Source organism: Aythya fuligula, chromosome 3, assembly GCF_009819795.1.
Source record: "Aythya fuligula isolate bAytFul2 chromosome 3, bAytFul2.pri, whole genome shotgun sequence".
Taxonomy (NCBI): domain Eukaryota; kingdom Metazoa; phylum Chordata; class Aves; order Anseriformes; family Anatidae; genus Aythya; species Aythya fuligula.
The window spans coordinates 88420885-88443074 of NC_045561.1; the positions used below are offsets into that span (position 1 = coordinate 88420885).

The 22190-nt window shown below is 37.9% G+C and overlaps 1 protein-coding gene across 2 annotated transcripts in view; it reads right to left on the reverse strand.

The window, feature by feature from the left end:
• The window catches only part of COL19A1 (collagen type XIX alpha 1 chain), a 200276-nt gene that overhangs the window by 152603 nt on the left and 25483 nt on the right, over nucleotides 1-22190 (reverse strand). For both annotated transcript variants that reach the window (XM_032185341.1, XM_032185342.1), the window contains exons 5-9: nucleotides 15753-15876; nucleotides 15091-15366; nucleotides 12550-12630; nucleotides 10369-10494; nucleotides 9827-9889 (exon numbers count right to left, since the gene is read on the reverse strand). In XM_032185341.1, the coding sequence (XP_032041232.1) occupies nucleotides 9827-9889; nucleotides 10369-10494; nucleotides 12550-12630; nucleotides 15091-15366; nucleotides 15753-15876 (670 nt within the window). The remainder of the gene's footprint in view (nucleotides 1-9826; nucleotides 9890-10368; nucleotides 10495-12549; nucleotides 12631-15090; nucleotides 15367-15752; nucleotides 15877-22190) is intronic.

Consider the following 22190-nt stretch of genomic DNA (forward strand, 5'->3'; position numbering starts at 1 on the left):
AGCAAAACCCTAACTGTAAGCAATCTGTAAGAAAATCTTAGTTTTAAGAAACAAATCACTGACGGATCAGGAACAGTGTGGAAGCTCCCAGCAGCTACAAATCAGAGGTTGAGTCTTAAAATTGATTGAAATAAATACTTAGCACACAAATGTTGCTCAATAATGTCAGGTATGTATTACAAAATTTAAAAGTCAAAGCCAGGTGTACACTAAAGGATAAGGAGAGTAGTTAAACCACATTACAGTTTTTTATTCTAAAAAAACGTAAGTTTTCTCTACTTGTACCAAGGGGTGATACTTCTCTAGGGAACAAAAAATTCTATAGCCTTTTTTGCAGTAATTCACTACTTTATGAAGAGAAAGTCACTGATTTGAAAATAATTAACTGTCAAGTTGGTTCTTTGAATGAAAGAAGTGCATGAAGAAGCACAAGAGCCACATTTGCACAAATAATTGCTTCCTAAAATAGGATATAGACTTAAGTTTGATGCCCAAATCCAAAACTGCAAACCTAAAAGCCCCTGCTGAGGAAGTGCCCACAACCTCTAAACTCACAAAGTGTCGAATTTTTTAAGAAGCAGGGCCATGGGAACTTTTGATATTCAAAATACGCAGAAACTTCTTAGTATTAGGCAAAGTTCATTGACTTTGTCAATAAACCCTCTCTGTAGTAACAAATGCCAATTTCTCACGATCTTCCCAAACAGGATATACGTACAGTGCTGCAGTGACTTCTTTTTCATCTGCAACATATCAGACAGGAGATTTTTAATTCAACAGTCTAACAGAAAGGCTTTGTGTGGGTCACAGAAGACATGTCCTGTGCCCTCCCCAGCTTATGGGTATTCCCAGCCTGTGCAGCACACTGGTTGTCAGGGGATGTACAGTTGTTCCAAAGTTTACAGGAGGAACATTATGAAACGTACAAGTGATCTGCATCCCAGCAGCCTGGTCTCTTTTCAGAGAGCTAAGAGACCAGGCTCCTATCCAGACGACTGTTCCTGCATTTTACATGAGACAGTCACCATGTAAAGTGCCCAACAATTTCTTATGTTACATCCTAAGTCTCCATCAGGTTTAAAGTGAATTTAATTGATGTAGTTACAGTAAAATGACCTCAGCTAGGCATCTTAGAAACCAGCACCAGCAGATAACCACTGCTGTAAAGCTGAAACACACACACACACACCCAAAAAAAAAAAAAAAAAAAAGAAGTTCACAGACAGAGTACTCTAAGTACATTCATCTTTTCGGTGTAAATGCAGTACTTCTCTTCCAAATGATGTCATTAACCTTTCTGAAGTTAAGAAAGGAACATCAAGATTGGCAAGAAGACTCTAAAGTACACAGCAAGAATATTTGCTATATCCCAGACTAGCCATTTATTAAACATTTAATCCACGGTAAAGGAAGGATTTAGAATATGTGTTTTCTTCACCATTCCCTTCAGGCTGCACTCAGCAGCTCCTGACTCAGCACAGCATCCTCTGAAGTGCTTAACTCTCCTTATGCTCTACCCAGGGAGCCCATGGATCAAATCCAGGGCTCTGCACTGCAGTCTAAGGAAGGTGCTGAGAATTCAATATTTTTGCCTTTATCCTCAAGGGAAGCAAATAAATAAATAAATTCAAGTGCTACAGGTCAGATTTCCTTGTTACTTTCTTCCGAAGGCAGAATGATGTGTCCTTTGAAACAAGCTGTCATATCCTAATGCTATTGATGTTGCTTCTCACCTACCCATAAAACTCACCTATCTTCCCTGTCCTCCGTTGTGAGCTCCTGAGGTCTATTCACAGAAGCCATCATAACACCTTCATTTATAACACGAGCCAAGCAAATCAACCAAAACAAGATGCACTCCAGTGCAGAGCACCAATCCATCTGATCTTACACCACTGATCAGAAGCAGCAATGTTCCGGAGAAGCCTATCAGCCATTTTTTATGTCCTATTTTTTAAAATATTGGAAGGATCTTTAATATAGGTATGCTAAGTTACTCCTGCCTCAAAAGTAGCACAAGATCTTGTGTGTGCAAATAGCATGACCCCACTACTACGAGAGAGCAAGAAGCTGAACTGGCCCCTAGTTAGCTTGGCTTATCATCCACGGAATGACAGCTTTATCTGTGCACACTCTGTTCCCTTATGCCACTTGCAAGTATTTTAATAGACCAGAACTGCTTTGTTACATCCAGTAGTGTATTTTTATATACCGTATAGGCTAAAATTACATGGCCTGGTACACGTCCGGAAGCCTTTAACTATATGACTTACTAACTAGTTAACCACTGTGTTTACATTTCTGTTTCATTAAGTGCAGATGGACCCCCTGCCTTGTAGACAATCATTTGCCATTGCAAATTAGACCGTTAAGTTATGCCTCTATCTTGTAACTGTGATTTCTATAACCACAGTCTGAAAGGCTCTAGTTTCTCAAACTTTTGTTCAATAAGCTTAAAGATCACATATTACATGTTGTATGACCTACAAAACAGTTCACACAGGCAGAAGGACAGAATAAAGAAAAAAATAAATAAGGCAAATGCATTTTTAAGTCTTTTTGGCCTATCTTTTGCATAGTGGTATTACCCTTTGCATCTGCAGATCTCAAAGTGCTTTACAGAAGTGAATATGCATCATTTTCACTTTCTCACATAGCAGATACCAAAGGTATAAAATGAGAATTTAAAACAGGGTTCCACACCACCAGGCCTACATCTATCCCTACATAAATCTCTTTTTATACCTCAACAAGAGCATACCAACTCCCAAAACACACTGCAACTGAGCCTTCTAAGTTTGTGTAAATAAATTATTAAGAAGGCAAATAAAAAAAATGCATTTGCTTACAACTACTAAAACCAACAGAAATATATGCTGGCAGCAGTGAAAGCTGACAGTACAATGAAGGCATTATCGGTTATGAGGTACACTCAGTATAACATTCAGCATTAGTACATTGAGCTTTAAGTCTACTGTTAAGGTTTTCTCTTAAGGGTAGCAGTGAAAATACTTTTCAACATAACAAAAGATATTTATTAAATAAAGTATTTAAGCCATAACACATTTTCCAGAATGTAACATCTTGCAAACAGGATGGCTACTATATTCTTGACAGTGTTTATTTTGGTGAGCTCATAAGCAGACAGTGTGGAAATCCAGCAGGCTCGGGATAACAAACACCAAAATGTTTCTGTCAACTTTCCATAAAGCCAAGCCAAGCCCAATTCTTAAAAAGAGACTGCAGACATCAAACATGCTTCTTTCCAGTGATGCCAATCAGCCATCTATTTGAAGTGGAACCTATTTTGCACATCTGAGACCACCTGCACTATTACACTTGTGATTATTTTGTTACATTGATGATTCAGAGTTTCAAAAGCACTTGACCTTTATATTTTTGTGCCATTCAGCCATTATTTCATGCTTTTGTTAGGAACTGTAAGTTCTATGCTAGTAGCAAACACAAAATACAGTATCTATATCAGACATATTACTGATGAGTTATGTATAGCAATAATCGCCTAAAACTAAATGGGGTAATAAAGAGAATGAGAAAGATAGTTATTTAAATTAACAAATCACAGACATTCTCATGTAAAATTGAAAAACTTAGTTTTAAAACAATATTTTATTTAAACACATACTTTTGCCATTTAAGAGACAAAATAATATGTTTACATTGTGATATGGTGTGGAATTAATGTAACACATTAATATTTAATCTAGAAAAGAATTTCTACAAATAATTTTGAGAGGAGTAAAATGTTCTCAGCAAGTTTCTGTACTAACCAGATCATGATTTTAATGTAAGATAAAAGCAAGTGCATTTAATAAATGGAAAGAGTGACATGAATATGACATAGAGCACACACTGCTAGAGTACTATGTTACAATACTGCTCATCTACAATGAGAACATATTCATTCAGATAAAATAAAGAACCTAAGTCAGTTCAGTTCTCAGAATCTCAAAATGTTCCTTAAACAATTTTTATTTATTTTTTTTTTTTTAAGACTTGGTTAGCTAAACTGGCTTTCTCAGTTTTCATTTCTGCATGGGTATGTGTGCCAGTAGCATCAGAAATGTCCAGGTAAGAAAATATGCATTATTATCAATAAAGAAATGTCAGCACTCTGATGAGAGTTGTTCCCAGTAGACAGTGTATTGCAGAGAGTGACTTCCAAAAGTGATAAAGTGGAAGGCAAAGCAAGGAACATAAAGAATGCATCAGTTATACCCCACATGCCATCTGTATAATTAACATCAGAGGTAGTCTGTCTCAGAAATTATATAAGCTAAGAAGTATTAAAACTTAGATGCACAAACAGATATATATTCTCATGATTATAAAGTGGTCACAAGTATTTAGACCTGGAAAAGGACAACTCATTAGGAACTCCAGTTGATGAATACAATCAGTTCAGATTCAGAGAAGTTGCCAAGGGTGAGAGAGAAAACTCATCCCAAAAAGTATGTGGCCCTGCTTCAGCAGAGGCATTGGACCAGATGACCTCCATAGATCCCTTCTGACCTCAGCCACTCTGTGAATGAGCCGGGCATCTCTATGTGGCATTACTCCAGTGTTTTCCTGCCACTGGGGTAAAAGCAGCAAGCATATAATCCCGGCCATATCACTCTTGTTATTCCTAGTAGGAGTTTCCTGGCTACGTGCTGACCTGGCAGTGAGGGGCTCAGCGTGGTCTCTGTTTGAGTGGTTAACCCTTGTATTGAGGGGCCCAGTGGCTGCTGCTGCCGTGCTTCAGCTTCAGCTCTGGGCATGACCCCACTGGGGAGGGGTGACAGCTCCCAACCCTCTGAGCATCTCCGAGTGCTGAGGATTCATTGCTACCCTCTCTGTTCTTCTTGGGGAAGACTGGCTGACATTCTGAGAACTTACATGAATACTGGAATGGTGAATACGGTAAGATGTGAATATATACGAGTTTGTTGTTGTTGTTTTTAAGAACTGCATTACTAATGATGCTTTTCCACATCAATTAGATAATTTACAGCATTATCCAGTTAAAATATTAAGTAGGACTAGCAATAAGTTCTTTTTCTGTTTATGTGTGGGGTGTTTTCCTCTGTCCCATTATACGATTTGAGTCTACCAAGTACTCTGACAGCTCCTGACTTACGAAAATCCCTTCGTTACCACTGACAGCCAGCCATATTTTGCCCAAGAAATTTTTCTTTTTCATGCATTCCAGTCTCTAGGTCCCTATCTGAGTCTATCAATAAGCCTTGCCATGAAAATCAGACCAGAAAGGAACTATTCTCAAGGCAGTGTAATACAATAGATACGCCTTAGATGGAATCAGATAAACCTGGGTTATAAGAGGAATGACAGAGAAGGAAAAAAGGAAGACTAATAAGGAAAACAGGCAGAAAAAGCAGTCAGACACCTCATTTGTTCTCCATAAGTTCTTTTTTCAAATCACTCTATCACAAATATTTTCTCAGTGCAACAATACTGCATCAATCTATTTCTACCAAGCCTAAAATAGCATTTTAAACATCTTTTTCTTTAATTAAAATATAAATTAATGAACCACACTTGAATAGCAATAAACTTCTTCATGGTGTGCATCAATAGGCACTTTAACGTTTGAAAGTGCTGTGCCTCTGTTTTTTTGCTCCCTACTGTGCTTGCAGCATTAACCAACGACCTATTAACATAGCTCGTAATGGGTTATTATAATAAATTTAAATTTTTAATTCTCTTTGGATTTCTATTTAAAATATTTTGTAGCTACAAAGCTTACTTAACATACAATTAATTTTGTAGCCTCCTCAGTAGAGGAAATTTGTTTGTATATTCAGTATATATATAATTATTTCAATTACTGCCATCCATATTCTGCCTTTCTGAAGATTTTCTACATGTTGAGGGCAAAATTGGACCTTGACATCATGATCAAAAGACTTTTACCAGCAATAAATATGTTTTTAAGAGTCTGAGTAGCAATATATCATGCTAAAGTAGTATAATTTGCTTCCAAAACAGAAAACATGGTTCATTTCTCACTCAGCTCAGCAGCAGCAGAAGCCTAACTCTACAGAACATACATCAAAATGTATTAAATCACAGGAGAGCTCCATCTGACTTTTGAGCACTTAAAACTTGTGAAATGCACTGTGGTGAGAATTAACCTACCATGAGAGTAACACAGAATATTATTCAAGGATAACCTAAATTGTACAACTGACTGCTGCTGCCTCTCAGTTTTCATCTGATGGGAAGAAGCTATCGGGTAGTCTGAAATGTGTGTTTCAAGTGCTTAGACAAATAAACAGAAAACAAAGTTGGTTCTGGTGACTTTCTAAGTCTAAATTATTCAAACAAGAGGTTGTCCCCTGCTGCGGATAGCTGGGGAATCTGGATCTCCAGGCAAATAATACCCTTCAGTGCAACATTGCTGATTGCAAGCCCGCACAAGAAACAAAAAAAAAAGGACTCGTGCCCTTGAGGCAAGTTTGCTGGTTTGTTTTTGTTTGTTTGTTTGTTTTTCCACATAGTAAGTGGTGTGGTATCAAACTGAACAGTCTGGTCTTCCAGCAAGAAAGACTGACTTAAAACAGAACAGCTCCTCTACCCCTGAAGCACCTTCTCAAAGCTAAGGGAGGTACTTCTGTTCCTGAGTGAAGAACTGTCCTCTTAATGAATGTCTTAATGAAGCCATAATGGAAGGTGAGACGTACAAGTAGAAAGGTCTTTCAGACAAATAGAATAATTTTTGATCAGTGCTGTTCCTCTGTGTAGGTATTGAAACTTGCTAGAAATACATCAATATTTGCATAAATGCCTATTGTAGTGAAAACATGGCACATTAATCATTTGGGCCCACAACACAATTTGGTCTTTGGCGCTGATCCCTTCATAAGTACTACAATGAGTTCTGCTAAGCATGCAGGAATGGCATGAGAAAAGGCTAATAATTAAATTCAAAATGCCTAAAAAGGGCTTATCAGCTGTCATGCTTTGAACTGGTGATACTGTAGGTATTCCTGAACAGGCAAAACAGAGTCTGATCTGAAGAAGCAACTAGGGTAGACTGAATAAAAGGGCAATTTTGAGGAGCTCAAATATAACCTAACACCAATTGGAACATGCAAAGACTTTCTTACCAATCCCATCACAACAAAAAGGCATGTAAATTCAGCCATACATTTAATTAGTGTGGGTGGGAAACAGGAATGTAACAATGTAAATAAAAGAATAAACAATGTTGGGCTGAGCAAAAGATGACATCAATGGATACAGAAATTTTATAGGAAAAAAGTTAGAAATTACCAGTAACTTGTTTTCACTTGGATGCTGCCATGACAAGGACATTTAAATGTCCTGAATACTGGACATTAATACCTGGATGCTATTAATATGATTTAGAAGCAAAATAAACAGTAGGAGGAAAAGCTGAGCGCAAGCAAAGTGGGAAACAAAGGCTGAAGAACCACCAGAAAACTTACAGAAACCTTTTGTTTTGTGACTGAAAACCTGGCCAACAAAGTCCTCAGTAAGCTATCTATTTCATGTGAAACATATTACAAAACATCTAACCACAGTCTGTTACTCTCCTGTCTGTCACGTGGCAATAAATCATATATTTGGAACATCTGGAATGGTCTGGGGTATTGTTTGTCCATCTCTAATTATTGATGCAATAAGGTCATCATTGATAGCAAGTGGTACAGAAAACCTGCACAAATGCAGAAGCAAATGAGAAAGTGGTGCAAAGCCTCAGAGAATGTGGTATTCAGGTACTATTCATTTGCTCTCAGAAGCCAACAGTGAGACCATCCCTTTAATCACATGAGTAATGTGACTTGAGACACTGGAAATATCCCTTACTGTTGAATTAGTGCTTTGACAAAATACAGCGTGAAAGGTTTCACTGCAGAAGTCACAGAAAAGGGAGAAACTGAACCATGCATTTCCAAATTTCAAGTCATTAAGAGAGCTGACACCACACAACAAGAAGCAAGACATATCATCAAGGGAGAGAGCAGATGTCTTGGTTCATCTGCAAGTGTTTGCACTGTGATTTCTCCAGTGGACCTGCAGAATACTGTTACCTCTGTGGGAGTTACTGACTGATGGAACAGCCCTAGAATAGTAATTTATTTTTTTTATGTCTCCTTCACACTGCCAAACCTGCACCCTAGCAACACCCTTCTTAGTCTTAAAGCTAGGAAGTAGCAAGTACCAGTGAATTATAAGGAAAGTTCAAATTACACAGCTTTCTAGCTGTTTGCTGTAATACCTCTGACTTTAATCAACTGACTTTTTCAGTAACAAAAGTCAATTTACTATCAGTAGGATCAGTTGCTGGATGCAAATAATCTTGCTCAGGCTCTGAAGATTCAATCAAGCATCAGAGTGGCTGGTGATAACCTGATCAAATTTGGATTTACAAGTAGTAGTCCACTGCAAAAAATATCTATTTTATGTAAAGCTAGAAAGTTTTATTTTTCATTAATTTCAAGCTTAATGGTTCTTAGTTTTATATCAGAGAAGATGCCCACTAAAATGAAAATTTTGTACTTTGTAATTTACAGCCATGATACACATAGTCTTGTGCAATTTGCTATCAGTGATGCATTGAAGTTGAAAGGATTCATTGACTGTTGGTTGGTTTTCAAATCAATGCAATAGGAGTTTGGTAACAGAGAGTAGCTCTAACAAAGATAATTGTGCTTTATACTCAGGTCTAAGATCAGTAAAAGTTGGTGATTGAGATTGGAGGTTATCAGGAATCTTACTTCTATGTTTCAGGCTACTGAAACTAACATATTTGAACTTTCTCCTCCACTAGGACGTAGTATCAAAATTGACACATATGCTGGAGGAGAGGAGTTGGGAAGGGCAGACACTATCTAGGAATTTATACTCAATTTCAACTGACTGTGGATAAACCCTTTCAGAACTGAACCAATTTCAGACAGGTACTGCTGTCCTAGGAACAGCGCTAGATGTCTTCACAAGCTGTTTCAGATCACATACTAATCAACGTGCTGTAAGGGAGGATGGTGGGTTAGGACATCTCCATACAAACTGCTGGACTAGGACTTTCCAGGTGTCTTCATCTCACCCAGAACTCAAAATTCCTAACCACTGTATTTCTTGCAGTCCTACAGTAGGTTATTCAAATTGGCACCTCTATGAATACAATAAAAACACTTCCCAGACATGTCCTGATGACCTTCATTACTAGGAAAGCCCTAAGCTAAATAGGAACAGGAATGTCACAGTAAGCACCACAGAACAACAGTATGGAATACGCCCATGGAAAGGCACACCAACTGGGCAGAGGTTTGCCAATGCCAGGTCCCTTTCTCTTTACAATTCAGAAAGTTTCAGGAAAGAGTGATGTCAAAGACCACAAGTACTGAGGTTGTATCAGTGAATTCTTACTCTGCTACTGACCACTGAAAAGATTAATCCACCACATGGGATTCTGGCCATCAACAGCAAACACATACATTGTAGTGGCAAATCCTTGTTATAGATGACATACATGACTTCTCTGTGTTTGGACAATGAGAAGAGACAATATACTGTCAGTGTTGGATGCGTGCTTGCTTCACAGGCAAGTAAACTGTGTTCCATGGAATTCGTGAGTAGGAGTGGACCCCAGAGTGAGTCAGCTCTAGGCTGTGTGGCAGAAAGGCCACGCTTAGAACCAGGGACTGACTGATAAAGGATTTAACCTGTGTATAAAAAGATCCCTTTATGGAATAACAACATCTGTAAAGTTTCCATCTGCTAAAGAAGAAAAAGCCACAGATGAAGATTTCAAAGAGAGAACGCAATTACTATTTACCTTTTCACCTTTACTTCCTTTCTGGCCTGGCAAACCAGCTACGCCCGGTAATCCTGCTTCTCCCTGATTTTAAAAGAAAGAAAAAAGAAATTAACAAGGAAACAGCTCCAGAATACATATTTGGTTTGAATTCCTTGTCTTAATCACAAAAGCCTAACAAAACAAATGAGTCAGAATAAATGTAGTGCCATGTCCAGAAGGGTTGAAAAAACACAGTATGTAGAAAATAATTCATTCTGAATTAAAAACATTTACTCTAAATATAATGTCTTAGTAGTAATTCTCATTTTTACTATTGATGCAGTTGTGTTTTTTTTTTTTTGTGTGTGTGTGCTGAAACCACAAAAACTTCTAGTCCTCCGTAACTCTAATTTTAAAATGAAATTTTAAAATGTACTGTTTCTTCACTGCAAAATACAATGTACAACGTTCTAAGATAATAATACATTTTTGATGACTACAAAAGAAAACTAAGATTTTTGTTAATACCTATCAGGATTAAACAGGATGATGCATTAAAAAGTGATAGGAAAACCTCATACTTTATTTGGAAAGCAGTGGCATCTGTCTCTAGATTCTTGCCGTGTTCCTGGAAATGTGTATATTTTGCTGGCATGACCAGTCACTGGTGATGAAGTAGTAGCAAGTAATCTGTCTTCATGTGGGCACTAAAATAAAAACAAAATTTTCTGATTTTTGGTCCATTTTGGTGAATAGATAAATAGCATCCAAACACTACTTTCGACTTACTTTCTGTTTTAACACTACTGTACATAACACATTGCAGAGATGCCACAACTGCCAAACAGAAGAAAAGCTGTAGTAAAGGAAAACCTAGACATTGTGGTCCTGTACTGAAATCACTGCTAGTTAAAACAGATCTGATTGTCCCAATTCTTTCTTCCAAAAGAGTCCAAACATATGAAGAAAGCCTCTCAAAATTATAAGTGAAAGCAGAAAATGCTCATTGGAAAAAAAGGAGTATTTCTCAGTCCTGTCCTTCACCCTTCCCCAAAATGCCAGAATGTGAGGGATTTTTATTTTTTTATTTTTTTATTTTTTTTTGTAAATGTGAACAGTGAAATACTTTGGACATACACAGTTTGGAAATAAACAAAGGCCTTGATGCCAATATTCAGCTGCCAGCAACTTTATAAGAGCTGAGCCAGTTTGAAGATACACTACCAGACAAGTCAACAGAACCTGACAAATTTCAGGAGCTCTCATCAAGATGTGATAAGGTCTCCTGTGAGCCTTCTTGTCAAAGAAATTCCAACAGGATTTACATTTTAGTGTAGAAATTCGTAACCAAGGATAAATTCCTTCCCTTATATTATTGAAATTTTAGCTCTTAAAATGGGTAAGGAAGTCATGAAAAAGAATCAGAAAATGTAATGCTGATTTCAATATGAAAGTCATTAACGAGTAATCCATTATTTTTATATCTTCAACGTAAGACATACAAATGAAACTGACAGTGCTTTTATCTAAACAGTTGAATGAGTGCTTAGGATACTATCAATATAGCATATCCTTGATCTTTTTGTGTTCATATATAATTAGGGTTTGTATTCTTTTCTGTTACTGTGCCATAACTGTTAAATGATTTTTATTTCTGTGCACAAAGTGAAACTTACAGAAAAAAATCATTCATTTCACCTAGCTTTAAGCTCATAAATTCAAGAGGAAGCCTGCACTGTCATAAGGAATATATTTGAAATATATTTTAACAAGTTATTATTTAAAATTGAAATTTCCCTTAACAAGTTAGATCTAGCCCCTTTAATGCCTCTGATCACCTATCAGTTGTCAGTTCTGACAAACTATTATCTTCCTCTGTTCTTAGGCAGCTTTATCCCTCCATTCAAGCACCCCTTTCTCCCATCTCTTTGTACACAGGATCAATTAGACCTTCTGCAAGTAGGACTCACTGCAGGCTGAGAGGTGATGGTGCTCACGGTCTTAAGAGAAGCCTTCTCTTAGATATTCGTAACTAACGAAGCAATATTTTAATGTCTGGGATTTTTTTTTTTTCCCCTCTAAATGGAGTTAATTTAGCAAAAATATTTACTCACATATATAACTTCTAGCATTTCTATAATTCTAGTCTTACAGTTTATAGTGATTCAGTCTATCCAAACAAAAGGGAATAGTGAATATTGAACTAAAGCAATGTTTTCCCTTATGTTAAACAACATACACATCTCAGCACATACACTATAAAGAATAAAGTATTTGCCAATTATGGAACACCTATTCTTCCATGTTATTAAATTGAAATAATGGAAACACTCTCAATACCCTCCTGTTTTTCTTTCCTTCCACTGTCACACAGAGACTTTCATGGGCTTTGTTTATTAATTATAGTGCTAGAGTAGATACAATTGTTATTAAAATGGCCTCTCTGTTATTTGACGCCATTCTCACGTAATGAGAGTGATTTGTTTCCTAGTCTCTAAAACTTCCTCAGTTACTAATTAGATACTAATCAATTTTAAGAAATGCATTTAAAAAGCACTAGCAGCACCTAGTGCCTTTTACTGAGGATCCACTAAGCCATTTGTTTTGGTAACAAGAAATAATGCATGATGACTCCAGATGCAGGATTAATTTTTAGGAGGTAATTAATCTAACACTTCAATTGCAATTTCTTTATAATCTTTAGTAAGAGACAATGAAATAATTTATTTTATATTACCACTTGTATTTTAACAATAACTTACCAGCTCAGCAGATATTTCACAACATGTATCTTCTGTTACAACGTTTGGATTACAATAAACTGTTATGCGGTGAAGTTCAATCTATTAAGAAATACAAGAGAAGAGATTAACGTGAAACGTAAAAAATATCTTACGGCATGTATTTTCTAATCATGGTGTAACAAACTTTCTCTGAAATAGCATATATTTCTGAAATACTGGAAATACCGAAAAATCCCACCATTGTTTATTTTCTCACTTAAGGAACAAGTTACACAGTCTCTTACTTTGAATTAAAACACATTTTAGATTTCATTTACCTTCACGTAAATTGCAGCCCTCTGTGCTGCACTTAGTGTGACTACATGGGCATTTCAATCCTCTAGATGTTCTCTGCAAAATGTAATTTTCTCCTGCAGTGAACTAGTGTAAAGTTTTGACAAGCTCTATGTCCTGTGTATCTTCCATCACTTTGCACCTTGCCACTAAATTGAAGAGCAAAAATTCTGTATGTAAGACTTCTGTTTTAGAGACTCAGAGCAGATGAACAGCATCTAATTTTAGCTGGTTGGGCCCCTCAGTACAAGAAGGACATCGAGGTGCTTGAGAGAGTCCAGGGAAGGGCAACAAAGCTGGTGAGGGGTCGGGAGAACAAGTCTTACGAGGAGCAGCTGAGGAAGCTGGGGTTGTTCAGTCTGGAGAAAAGGAGGCTCAGGAGCAACCTTGTCACACTCTACAGGTACCTTAAAGGAGGCTGTAGCAAGGTGGGGGTTGGTCTATTCCCTCATATGCCTGGTGACAGGATGAGGGGGAATGGGCTAAAGTTGTGCCAGGGGAGGTTTAGTTTGGATATTAGGAAGAACTTCTTTACTGAAAGGGTTGTTAAAAGCTGCCCAGGGAAGTGGTTGAGTCACCATCCCTGGAGGTCTTTAAAAGACATTTAGATGTAGAGCTTAGTGATATGGTTTAGTAGAGGACTTGTTAGTGTTAGGCCAGAGGTTGGACTAGGTGATCTTGAAAGTCTCTTCCAACCTAGATGATTCTGTGATTCTGTCCAGCCCTTACTAAAGTCCAAACATGTCATGGACTGCACTGACTTACAGTTACTCACAGGAAGGTGTAGGGAGGGCCTAATTTCACAGAATAGTTTTGCTACAGGATGTCTCATTCTGCATCTGCTTTGTGTTCTCTTATTTCTTCACTTGCACTTGGTATTGAGAAGTGTGTCACTACAGGATCTGCTCTGCTGCCTTCGTTGGCTTTATGCCCATGTTTTTCTACATGTATGGAAAACCCAACTGCCAACTTCTACTTGGGATTATCCAGCTGTAATCAATGCAAACTTAGAGGTATTTGCTATTTTTCCTCTGTGCTACTTGGAAATAAGGAGATGGTACATAAATTTGAAATAAATTTGAACTCTGTCTTACAAAATAAAATGAAGTATGAACTTAGCCTTTCAAAATAAGAGCTCTGATGATTCCTGGCCAAAGGTTTCAGCACCTCACAGCATGTATTCCTCTTATAATGCTAACTTGCAGTTACAATAATGTTATTTTCATCTGGAACTGTACAATGTACATAATAGAGCTAAAACTTTCAGATGGCCACTATAAACTTCAAGACAGATGCTTTAAACCTGGTAATGAGATGTCAGTATACTTAAAACAAACTGACATTTCCTGGAACTTTCCAATCGCTTGCTCTGAGCTCTCTATACAAGGAAAGAGAGGAGGATATTTCTGGAACAGAACAAAGCCCATAATATAAAGGGTTGCCTTGGGTAATTCCACATTACCCCGTTTATCTATAGATGAAGCAACAGCTTGCTTTTTTCAGGAACACTCCACAGCAGCTTATTTTTCTTGTATTTGCATTTCATTCAGCAGATCTTGCCCACTGTGTTTTGTAGGAAAGGGTGGAGGAACTGGACTACTTTACAATTGCCAGCTGCACGTGCAAGTCAGTTGCTTGCATCAAAGGCTGCAGGAAATGCACATTCAGCCACTTCCTCATCCCTCTCATTTGAAGGAGGGATAAACTATGAACAAGGTGTTCGTATTTCTGCATAACTGAATTACCTTGGATTGATACAACTTTGAAACCATAGGCAATCTAATTTTTTGGGTCTCTTCTGCTCATCATAGGGGGACAAACTGTAACAGATGACTGATAGAAACTAGCATTTGTCATCCCAATAGCTAAATCTCATAAAAATTGAAAGAAAAAAATATTACTACTGGAGTGATCTCTTAAGTGTAGTAATGTGTCTATGGTAACTACATGGCTGTTACTCCAAAGTAAACACAGAAAAATAGACTCTTGAAACCAGGACTGAGTTTTTGTAGTTACTTTGGTAACAGAAGGTTTGCCTTAGTGGACTCTACAGCACTTAACATTGTTTAGAAAAGACCTAAAGATTGTAAATTAAGAATTCACACTCAAAATTAATAACCTGTTTTGAACCATTTTTTCCCTACCCAATTCTTTATGATGGTTGTCAGTAGAAGTGTGGAGAAAACACGATTTCAAGTTTTCCAGTTTTGCTTTCATACTACTCACATCTACAGGCTTATCATCTGTAGCACGAGAAGCAATCAGAGTCCTTCCCTGCAAGTCAATGGTGAATTTTTCATCAGTCTGTTTTCTCTCAATTAAATTACAATCCAAATAGAGGGAAATGATCCCCGACTGCACGCTAATACCAAGTTTATGCCACTGCCGATCGAACAATGGATAAATTTCTCGACTCTTAAAAGTGTAGTGCAGTATATTTCCCTGAGTGGATTTGGTCATATACTCCACGACCTTTTTTGAACCATCCAGAAGGACAGAGATCTGAAAGCAAAGTGAAATAGAAGAAGCAGTCATTTAAAAGTTAGAGTAGAATAGTTAAACTCATACATAAGCTATATGTAATAAACTTTCATTACACAGATTGGACTAGAATTATGAAGCATGTTTTTTTTATGTAACTTTGTAAAAATATATCAGCTATAAATCAAGCATGCCTTCTATCCTTGTTCACAGTCCTAACTGAATAAATTTTCTTAAATTTTTGTCATTCCTATAATAAATCATGAACTATATCAGATCAGTCTGTCTACTATGTATAAAGTGTAGCTAAATTCAGTGGTAAAACATCCAAAAAGTGATAGTTGTCATATTACGTGGGGAGAAAAAAATAAAATAATAATTAAAAAAAAATCAAAGACAACTCTAACCTCAGGAGCGTCATGCTGATTTAAAATTTGCCATATATACCAACGCTCTTTCTTTGTATTTCGCCGTACACGGAACGTAGCAACTAGAGAGTATTCTTCAGGAAGCCCATTTGGAAATACTTGCCTACAACAGAAAGAAGGAAAAGAGAAATAAAGAAAAGAGTTCTCTTTGTTCTTATGCACATATAAACATTGCTTGAAAGGAACAACCAGAAATAATACCTGGTGAAAACAAGGAGCCAAATGCTCACTCACACTCATACAAATTCACTGGCTTCAGTGTTCAAAAGTGCCTCATTTCGCTTCCCCAAGCTCAAAAGTACAATTCATTCTATTTATAAGAATGCCTAAAGATTTACTTTGTTTTTATTTTTTAAATCCTAGGTTACTATAAATAGGAGTCTTTAAAGAAGTGCTGCAAAATGAGTGCAGTATATAAACATACTTTAAAATACTGCTTTCCCCAATTTATTGCTCAGTACACTGGAATAACTTTCCCAGAGGATTTGTGGAATAATTTATGGAGGATTTGTGGAATAAACTCCATCCTTGGAGACTTTCAAATTCAGCTGCAGATGGCTTATAATAACTGCAATAACCTAATCTAACTTGTTGGCCCTGCTTTGAGCTGGGGGTTTGATCCAGTGACCTCTATGGGCAGTGACTTCGATGTCTTGAGTATTAGAACAACTGAACTTCATCAGGCTTGAGCAAAAATAAGAAATGCATTTCTGAATGAATGTCTTGCTGTGTTTGATTTTGTTACTCCTTCGTTACATAAAGTATGCTCATGCCTCTAAAAACATGCCCAACTGGCTACCTATATCACAGAACACAGTAGAACATCACTTCTATGAAATGTTAAAAAAGTTTGTACTTCAGAAAAAAGTTATGGAAATCAGTCTGTAACTCAACTCTATGGACTCTGGTAATTATTAAATATATGATTGAACCACATGAGGTTCAAAAAGTCCAAGTGCCCCTGGTCCGGGACAATCCCAGGCAGTTCAGACTGGGAGAAGAACTCATTGAGAACAGCCCTGCAGAGAAGGACTTGGGGGTTCTGGTGGGTGAAAAACTTGATATGAGTCAGCAGTGCGCACTTGCAGCCCACAAGGCCAGCTGCATCTTGGGCTGCATCACCAGAGGAGTGTCCAGAAGGACGAGAGAAGTGATTGTGCCCCTGTGCTCTGCCCTTGTGAGGCCCCACCTGGAGTGCTGCATTCAAGTCTGGGGCCCCCAGCACAAGAAGGATGTGGTGCTGTTAGAGTGGGTCCAGAGGAGGGCCACAAATATAATCAGAGGGCTGGAGCACCTCTCCTGTGAAGAAAGGCTGAGAGAGCTTGGGATGAACAGCCTGGAGAAGAGAAGGCTCCGGGGAGACCTACCTCACTGCAGCCTTTCAATACTTAAGGGGGTTTTACAAAACAGATGGAGAAGAACTGTTTACTGGGGTAGATAATGATAGGACAAGGGAGAATTGTCTTAAGCTAAAAGAGGATAGATTTAGACTACATATTAGGAGGAAAATCCTCACTGTAAGGGTAATAAGGAACTGGCACAGGTTGTCCAGAGAGGCTGTGGAGGTCCCATCCCTGAAGGTGTTCAAGGCCGGGCTGGACAGGGCCCTGGCCAGACTGATCTAGTGGGTGGCCATAGGCAGAGTCATTGGCGTTAGATGATCTTTAAGGTCCCTTCCAACCCAAGCCATTCTATGATTCTATATACTAATTCTGTTGCAAACAAATTGGGTTGGTGTCATCACATTTTGAAGCTACTGCACGCCCGATTACTTATTTTCTAAGGCTGAGGTGAGACAAATGAAAACTACAGACACAATGTGCAAATACTTAAAGAGTTAACATTGAGTTTTTTATGTTGGGATCAATGTAGTTTGCTGAAAACAGTCTGGGTTGCCCAATGAGCTACACTGCAAAAGGTATGCCACAGATCAGAATGGAGGAAACCTGAGGGCCCCACGCAGCAGAAACATTTACTCTGGGTTTCATCCCATGATCATTTGAAGTAAATAGTTTAGTTCTGTAAAACTACAAATGGGATTATAATTATACCATAATGTGCTACAAAGGGTTTATTTTTAAGAAGAAAAAAGAAAGAGGAAAGCACCAGCTGACAAGACAATAATCCCACCACCCTCCTGGAAGGTAGTGCACTTCAGCTCACTTAGGACCTCAAGAAAAATGTGTTCTGTCTAGAGGCCTGCTATAAATCCTGCCAAAGAGCTTCTTTATGGACTAACACCTCTTTAAGTCCCTTATGTGGGAATCACACGTCTTTGGCTTATTTCCATCACCTAATTCCTGTTTTTATCCCAGGACCGAATTGGCTGCACTCCCACATTGTCAGTGCACCCATATGCTTTGTTGCATAGTTACAGATGTTTCAGTGTAAAAAGGCAAGACAAAAGAGAACAGGCTTTGCAGGACTTAGATCAAGATTTCATCCTACTCTATATTTTAATTATGGCATATTAAACATACCTTTATTGAACATTAGCATTACTGTTCCGATATGCACTCATGTAAACTATCTGGACGTAGGATCAGGCCTACGGTTACAGCATCTGAGACAAGACAAGGACACGGCATCTCAGATTTACAGCTGTAACCTACACAGGATATCTGACTGTGGGAGCATCTGATTAGCTCTCCAAAAGCAATTTGCTTTCCCAGTTAAGTTTCACATTAGGAGACACGTGGGAGTCTGTGTTAATGGGCAAAGGGCAGACAACTGTGGAAGGGAAATGAACAGAAGTCTTCTTCAAATGAAAGGAGGAGAAGCTACGATTGGTATGAAATGTCTGCAATATAGACAGAAGTCATTTCTGGACATGGATAGTCTAGTAAATATGAGCTTTTTTTTTTTTTTTTTTTTTTTTTATTGTCTCCCATTACTGTAAGCTTCCCTGACACTTAAAGTGTTATCTAAACAAATAATACTCTTAGTCTTCTAAAATTTTAAGGGTTTGTTTCAGAATATTCTCCAAAAAAAATGGTTGTGTGTGAGTGCACATCATATAAAATTATCTGTCTTAGCTGTTTATCAGTACACTTGGAAGCAGGCAGGAGTTAAGATATGGGCCAGCACTATTAAGAAGTGCAGGGATTCATTCACCATTGAGCTGATTGAGAAAACTGGGTTGGAAGTAATGAGAAAAAAACACAAGGGTTAAATTAATTCCTAATGACACTACACCAAATCCAGTGAAGTCAATTGAAGAGGTAAGATATAAGTAGAATTGCAGAAAGGATTAATTTGGTTAGATTTACAGAATAATTCAGGTAGGAAGGACTACCTCTGGAAGCCAATGGATTCAGCCACCTGCTCAAAGAGAGGCGAACTTGAAAATTAGATCAGGTTTCTGTGAAACCTGTCCAGCTGAGCTTTGAATGTCTCTATGGATGGAGATTATTCCACAAATCCTTTGGGAAACTTGTTCCGGTGTCTGCCCACACAGTGATTTTTTTCCCAAGATCCGGTTGGAATTTCCTTTGCTACAATTTGTGCCCATTGCCTTTTGACCTTTCACTGTGAAGCTCTGACAAGAGTCTGTTTCTGGCCTCTCCATAATGTACTCAAAGACAGCAATGAAGTCTTCCCCGAGCCTCCTCTTCCCCAGGCTGAACAAGGCCAGCTCCCTTGGCTTCTCCTCACACATCATGGGTTCAAGCCCCCTGACCATCTTGGGCCTCCACTGCACTTGTCCCAGTCAGCTTTTCCTCCTTCGTCAGGGAGCACCAAATTGGTCACTGAACTCCAGATGTGGACTAACAAGTGCCAAAGAAAGAGAAATGATCTATCTCTTCCCCTTACCTACTGGACCTATACTTGCTAGGACAACTCAAAATATAGCTGTCCTTTTTCACCACAAGGGCACTTGGCACCAGCATCTGCTCCTTCTCAGAACAGCAGCTTTCTGAGCAAGCAGGTAGCCAGCATGCGGTGTCTTATGATGCGACCCTTCAATGTGCTCACCATTCCCAATGTAGAACCTACAAAATGTATTTTGTATCACCTTTTAAAATTGATGGTTATGTTACAAAGAACTTTAGGTTGTTCAATTAAATTATTAGTTTGGGTAAAAGTGGTGTAAACAAATAGCAAATCAACAGTGTCAAACAGACCAAGGTGATACACCATGCTTCAGAAAAAACAATATAGCAACAGAGAAAACCACTTTACACTAATCTTCTTAGGAAGACAATGTAAGACCATACTTCACAGCTACCTGAACAGCATAGTGCCAAATAACATAAATTCCATGTATATCAAAGACCTAACTTAACAAAAATGTCTTCATTCTCCAGTTAGTGTTCTCACTGTATAACTATATGAACATATTCCTTTGTTACCAAAAAGTCATTAACAGATGCTTAAAAGTATGCGCTTTACATTCAAGCCCTCCAACCAGATGGTGAATGCTATAATGAAAAAAAAAAAAAAAATCAAAAATCAAGGGATAAAATATTTAGAAAACTAGCATAATATCTACTGCTATATATAATTTCCCTTATGTTCTTATTTCTTGAAAGGCTTGAATTGAATGTAACAGAATAAAAAGCATGCATCTACCCTTGAAATAACTTAGCTATAGACGATCAGTAAGATAGTATAGCAAAATTTTAGCATTACTCCCATTGTATCTTCTACTCAGTAAAGCTCGGTTAAAGTTTCTTCAGGAATACACATGGTATGTGTGTGTTCTAAACAATAAATATAAAATGACATCTGATGGGGGAAGAAGTTGGGACAGAAACAACATAAAACCTCATTCTGGAACATGAGAAAAGCAAAATAAATAAATAAATAGATAAATTTAAATCTCACAATACTGAACTTGAAATTCAGGCTTTGAATGCTTAATATACTATTTCACCTGGTTGCATCTGCCAGCATGTAAAAAGGATTACCATGAAAGATTAATGAGATGTCACATGAAGGGTGAAAACAATAAAGTAGCAGCATTAAACACTAATGTAAAAGACAAAACCAAGTTGTTCCACATGTCCACAGCTCAACAAGTACTTCCTCACAGAGTATTTACTCTTTCCATGCAGCACACAGCAAGAGCAATTAGGATAGAGAACAAGGATGAAGGAAACCTGAACCAACCTCACCTCAAAGTCTACAGATGTAAAATACATATACAGAGAACATTAATTTAGTGTAACACTCCCTGATGTCTAAGCCAAAAGTAGTAAGGGAGATAACAGGTCTTAATAAAGCTCTAACATTGCAGAACATGGGCAGTAATTAGTAATTGTCTCAATTCATCTATAAAGAAGAGGACAAGAAAGAATTTGCAGGCTAATAGAAACATGCAAATGAGAGTATCCTTAGCATCTCTGATACAGGGGATGCTTATGGTTTCTTGGAGAAAAGTATCTCAGGTGTCTGCATAATCATACTTGAGAGAAAATGATGAAATTTTTTCTTCCCCAGGAAATGTGTTAACAGTGGGACAATGGCCAAGTTCCCCCATTCCTGTTGAGCTTCCTTAGCTTAGGACAATCCAAATCAGGTATCCTTCCTGGACTACTCTAACCTTCAAGACTATTAAAAAGGCCTTTTTCTCCTTTTCTACACTTAAAATGATCATGATTGTTGGTATCTGTGTTGAATTCAGGGCTGTCCAAGTTTATTACATGCAATTTAAACACAGTGGTTTAGGCACCTCAGGACAGAGGCAAAACTCAGGCATCTGTACATTCATCTCTGAGTCACAATGAAGCTTGGGTGGGAGCTAAATGCCTGGCTGCTTAAGCCATGGTGCTTCTGAGCTTCCATGGAACTTATGCCAGGATGCCAAAGGAAATCTGTGATAAAAATGATTCATTGAAAGTGCCACGAGGGGTTAGGTGGTGCTTCAGAGTAGACATGTTGAATCATTCTCTGAGATTCAGGTGCCTGAAGTCTGACTGGATTATATTTTAGGTGGAATTTAGACAGTTTGAATTTCTCCCTCTGTCTGCATTGTCAGTAGTACATAATAAAAAATGAAAGTTGATGAATGGAGCTCTGTGTTCTCAAAGTGAAGCACGCCCTTGGTGGAAACTGCTGAAAACAATTGCAGGAATTGAAGCACATGAACTGAACACACAGACTTGAATTTATACCACCCTAGACTGCTGGACTGAAGTGTATGGTAAATTACAGATGCCCCAGCTGGCAGACTGAGTAAAAAAAGAAAACAAGAAAGAAAATCCCTATCAATACAAGGATTTAGATACAAATCCAGACAGCTAGGTGTATGTTAATGTTCCACAGGTTGGATCATCAAGCAGATACATCCATAATGGTAATAAAAAACCAGGGTTGTCCCAGCAGCATCTATGGGCCACTCTATCAAAGCATATGTACACTCTTACTTGCAAAGGCTTTTGCTGCATTCTCCCATTTTTTAATTGATTAAAAGTA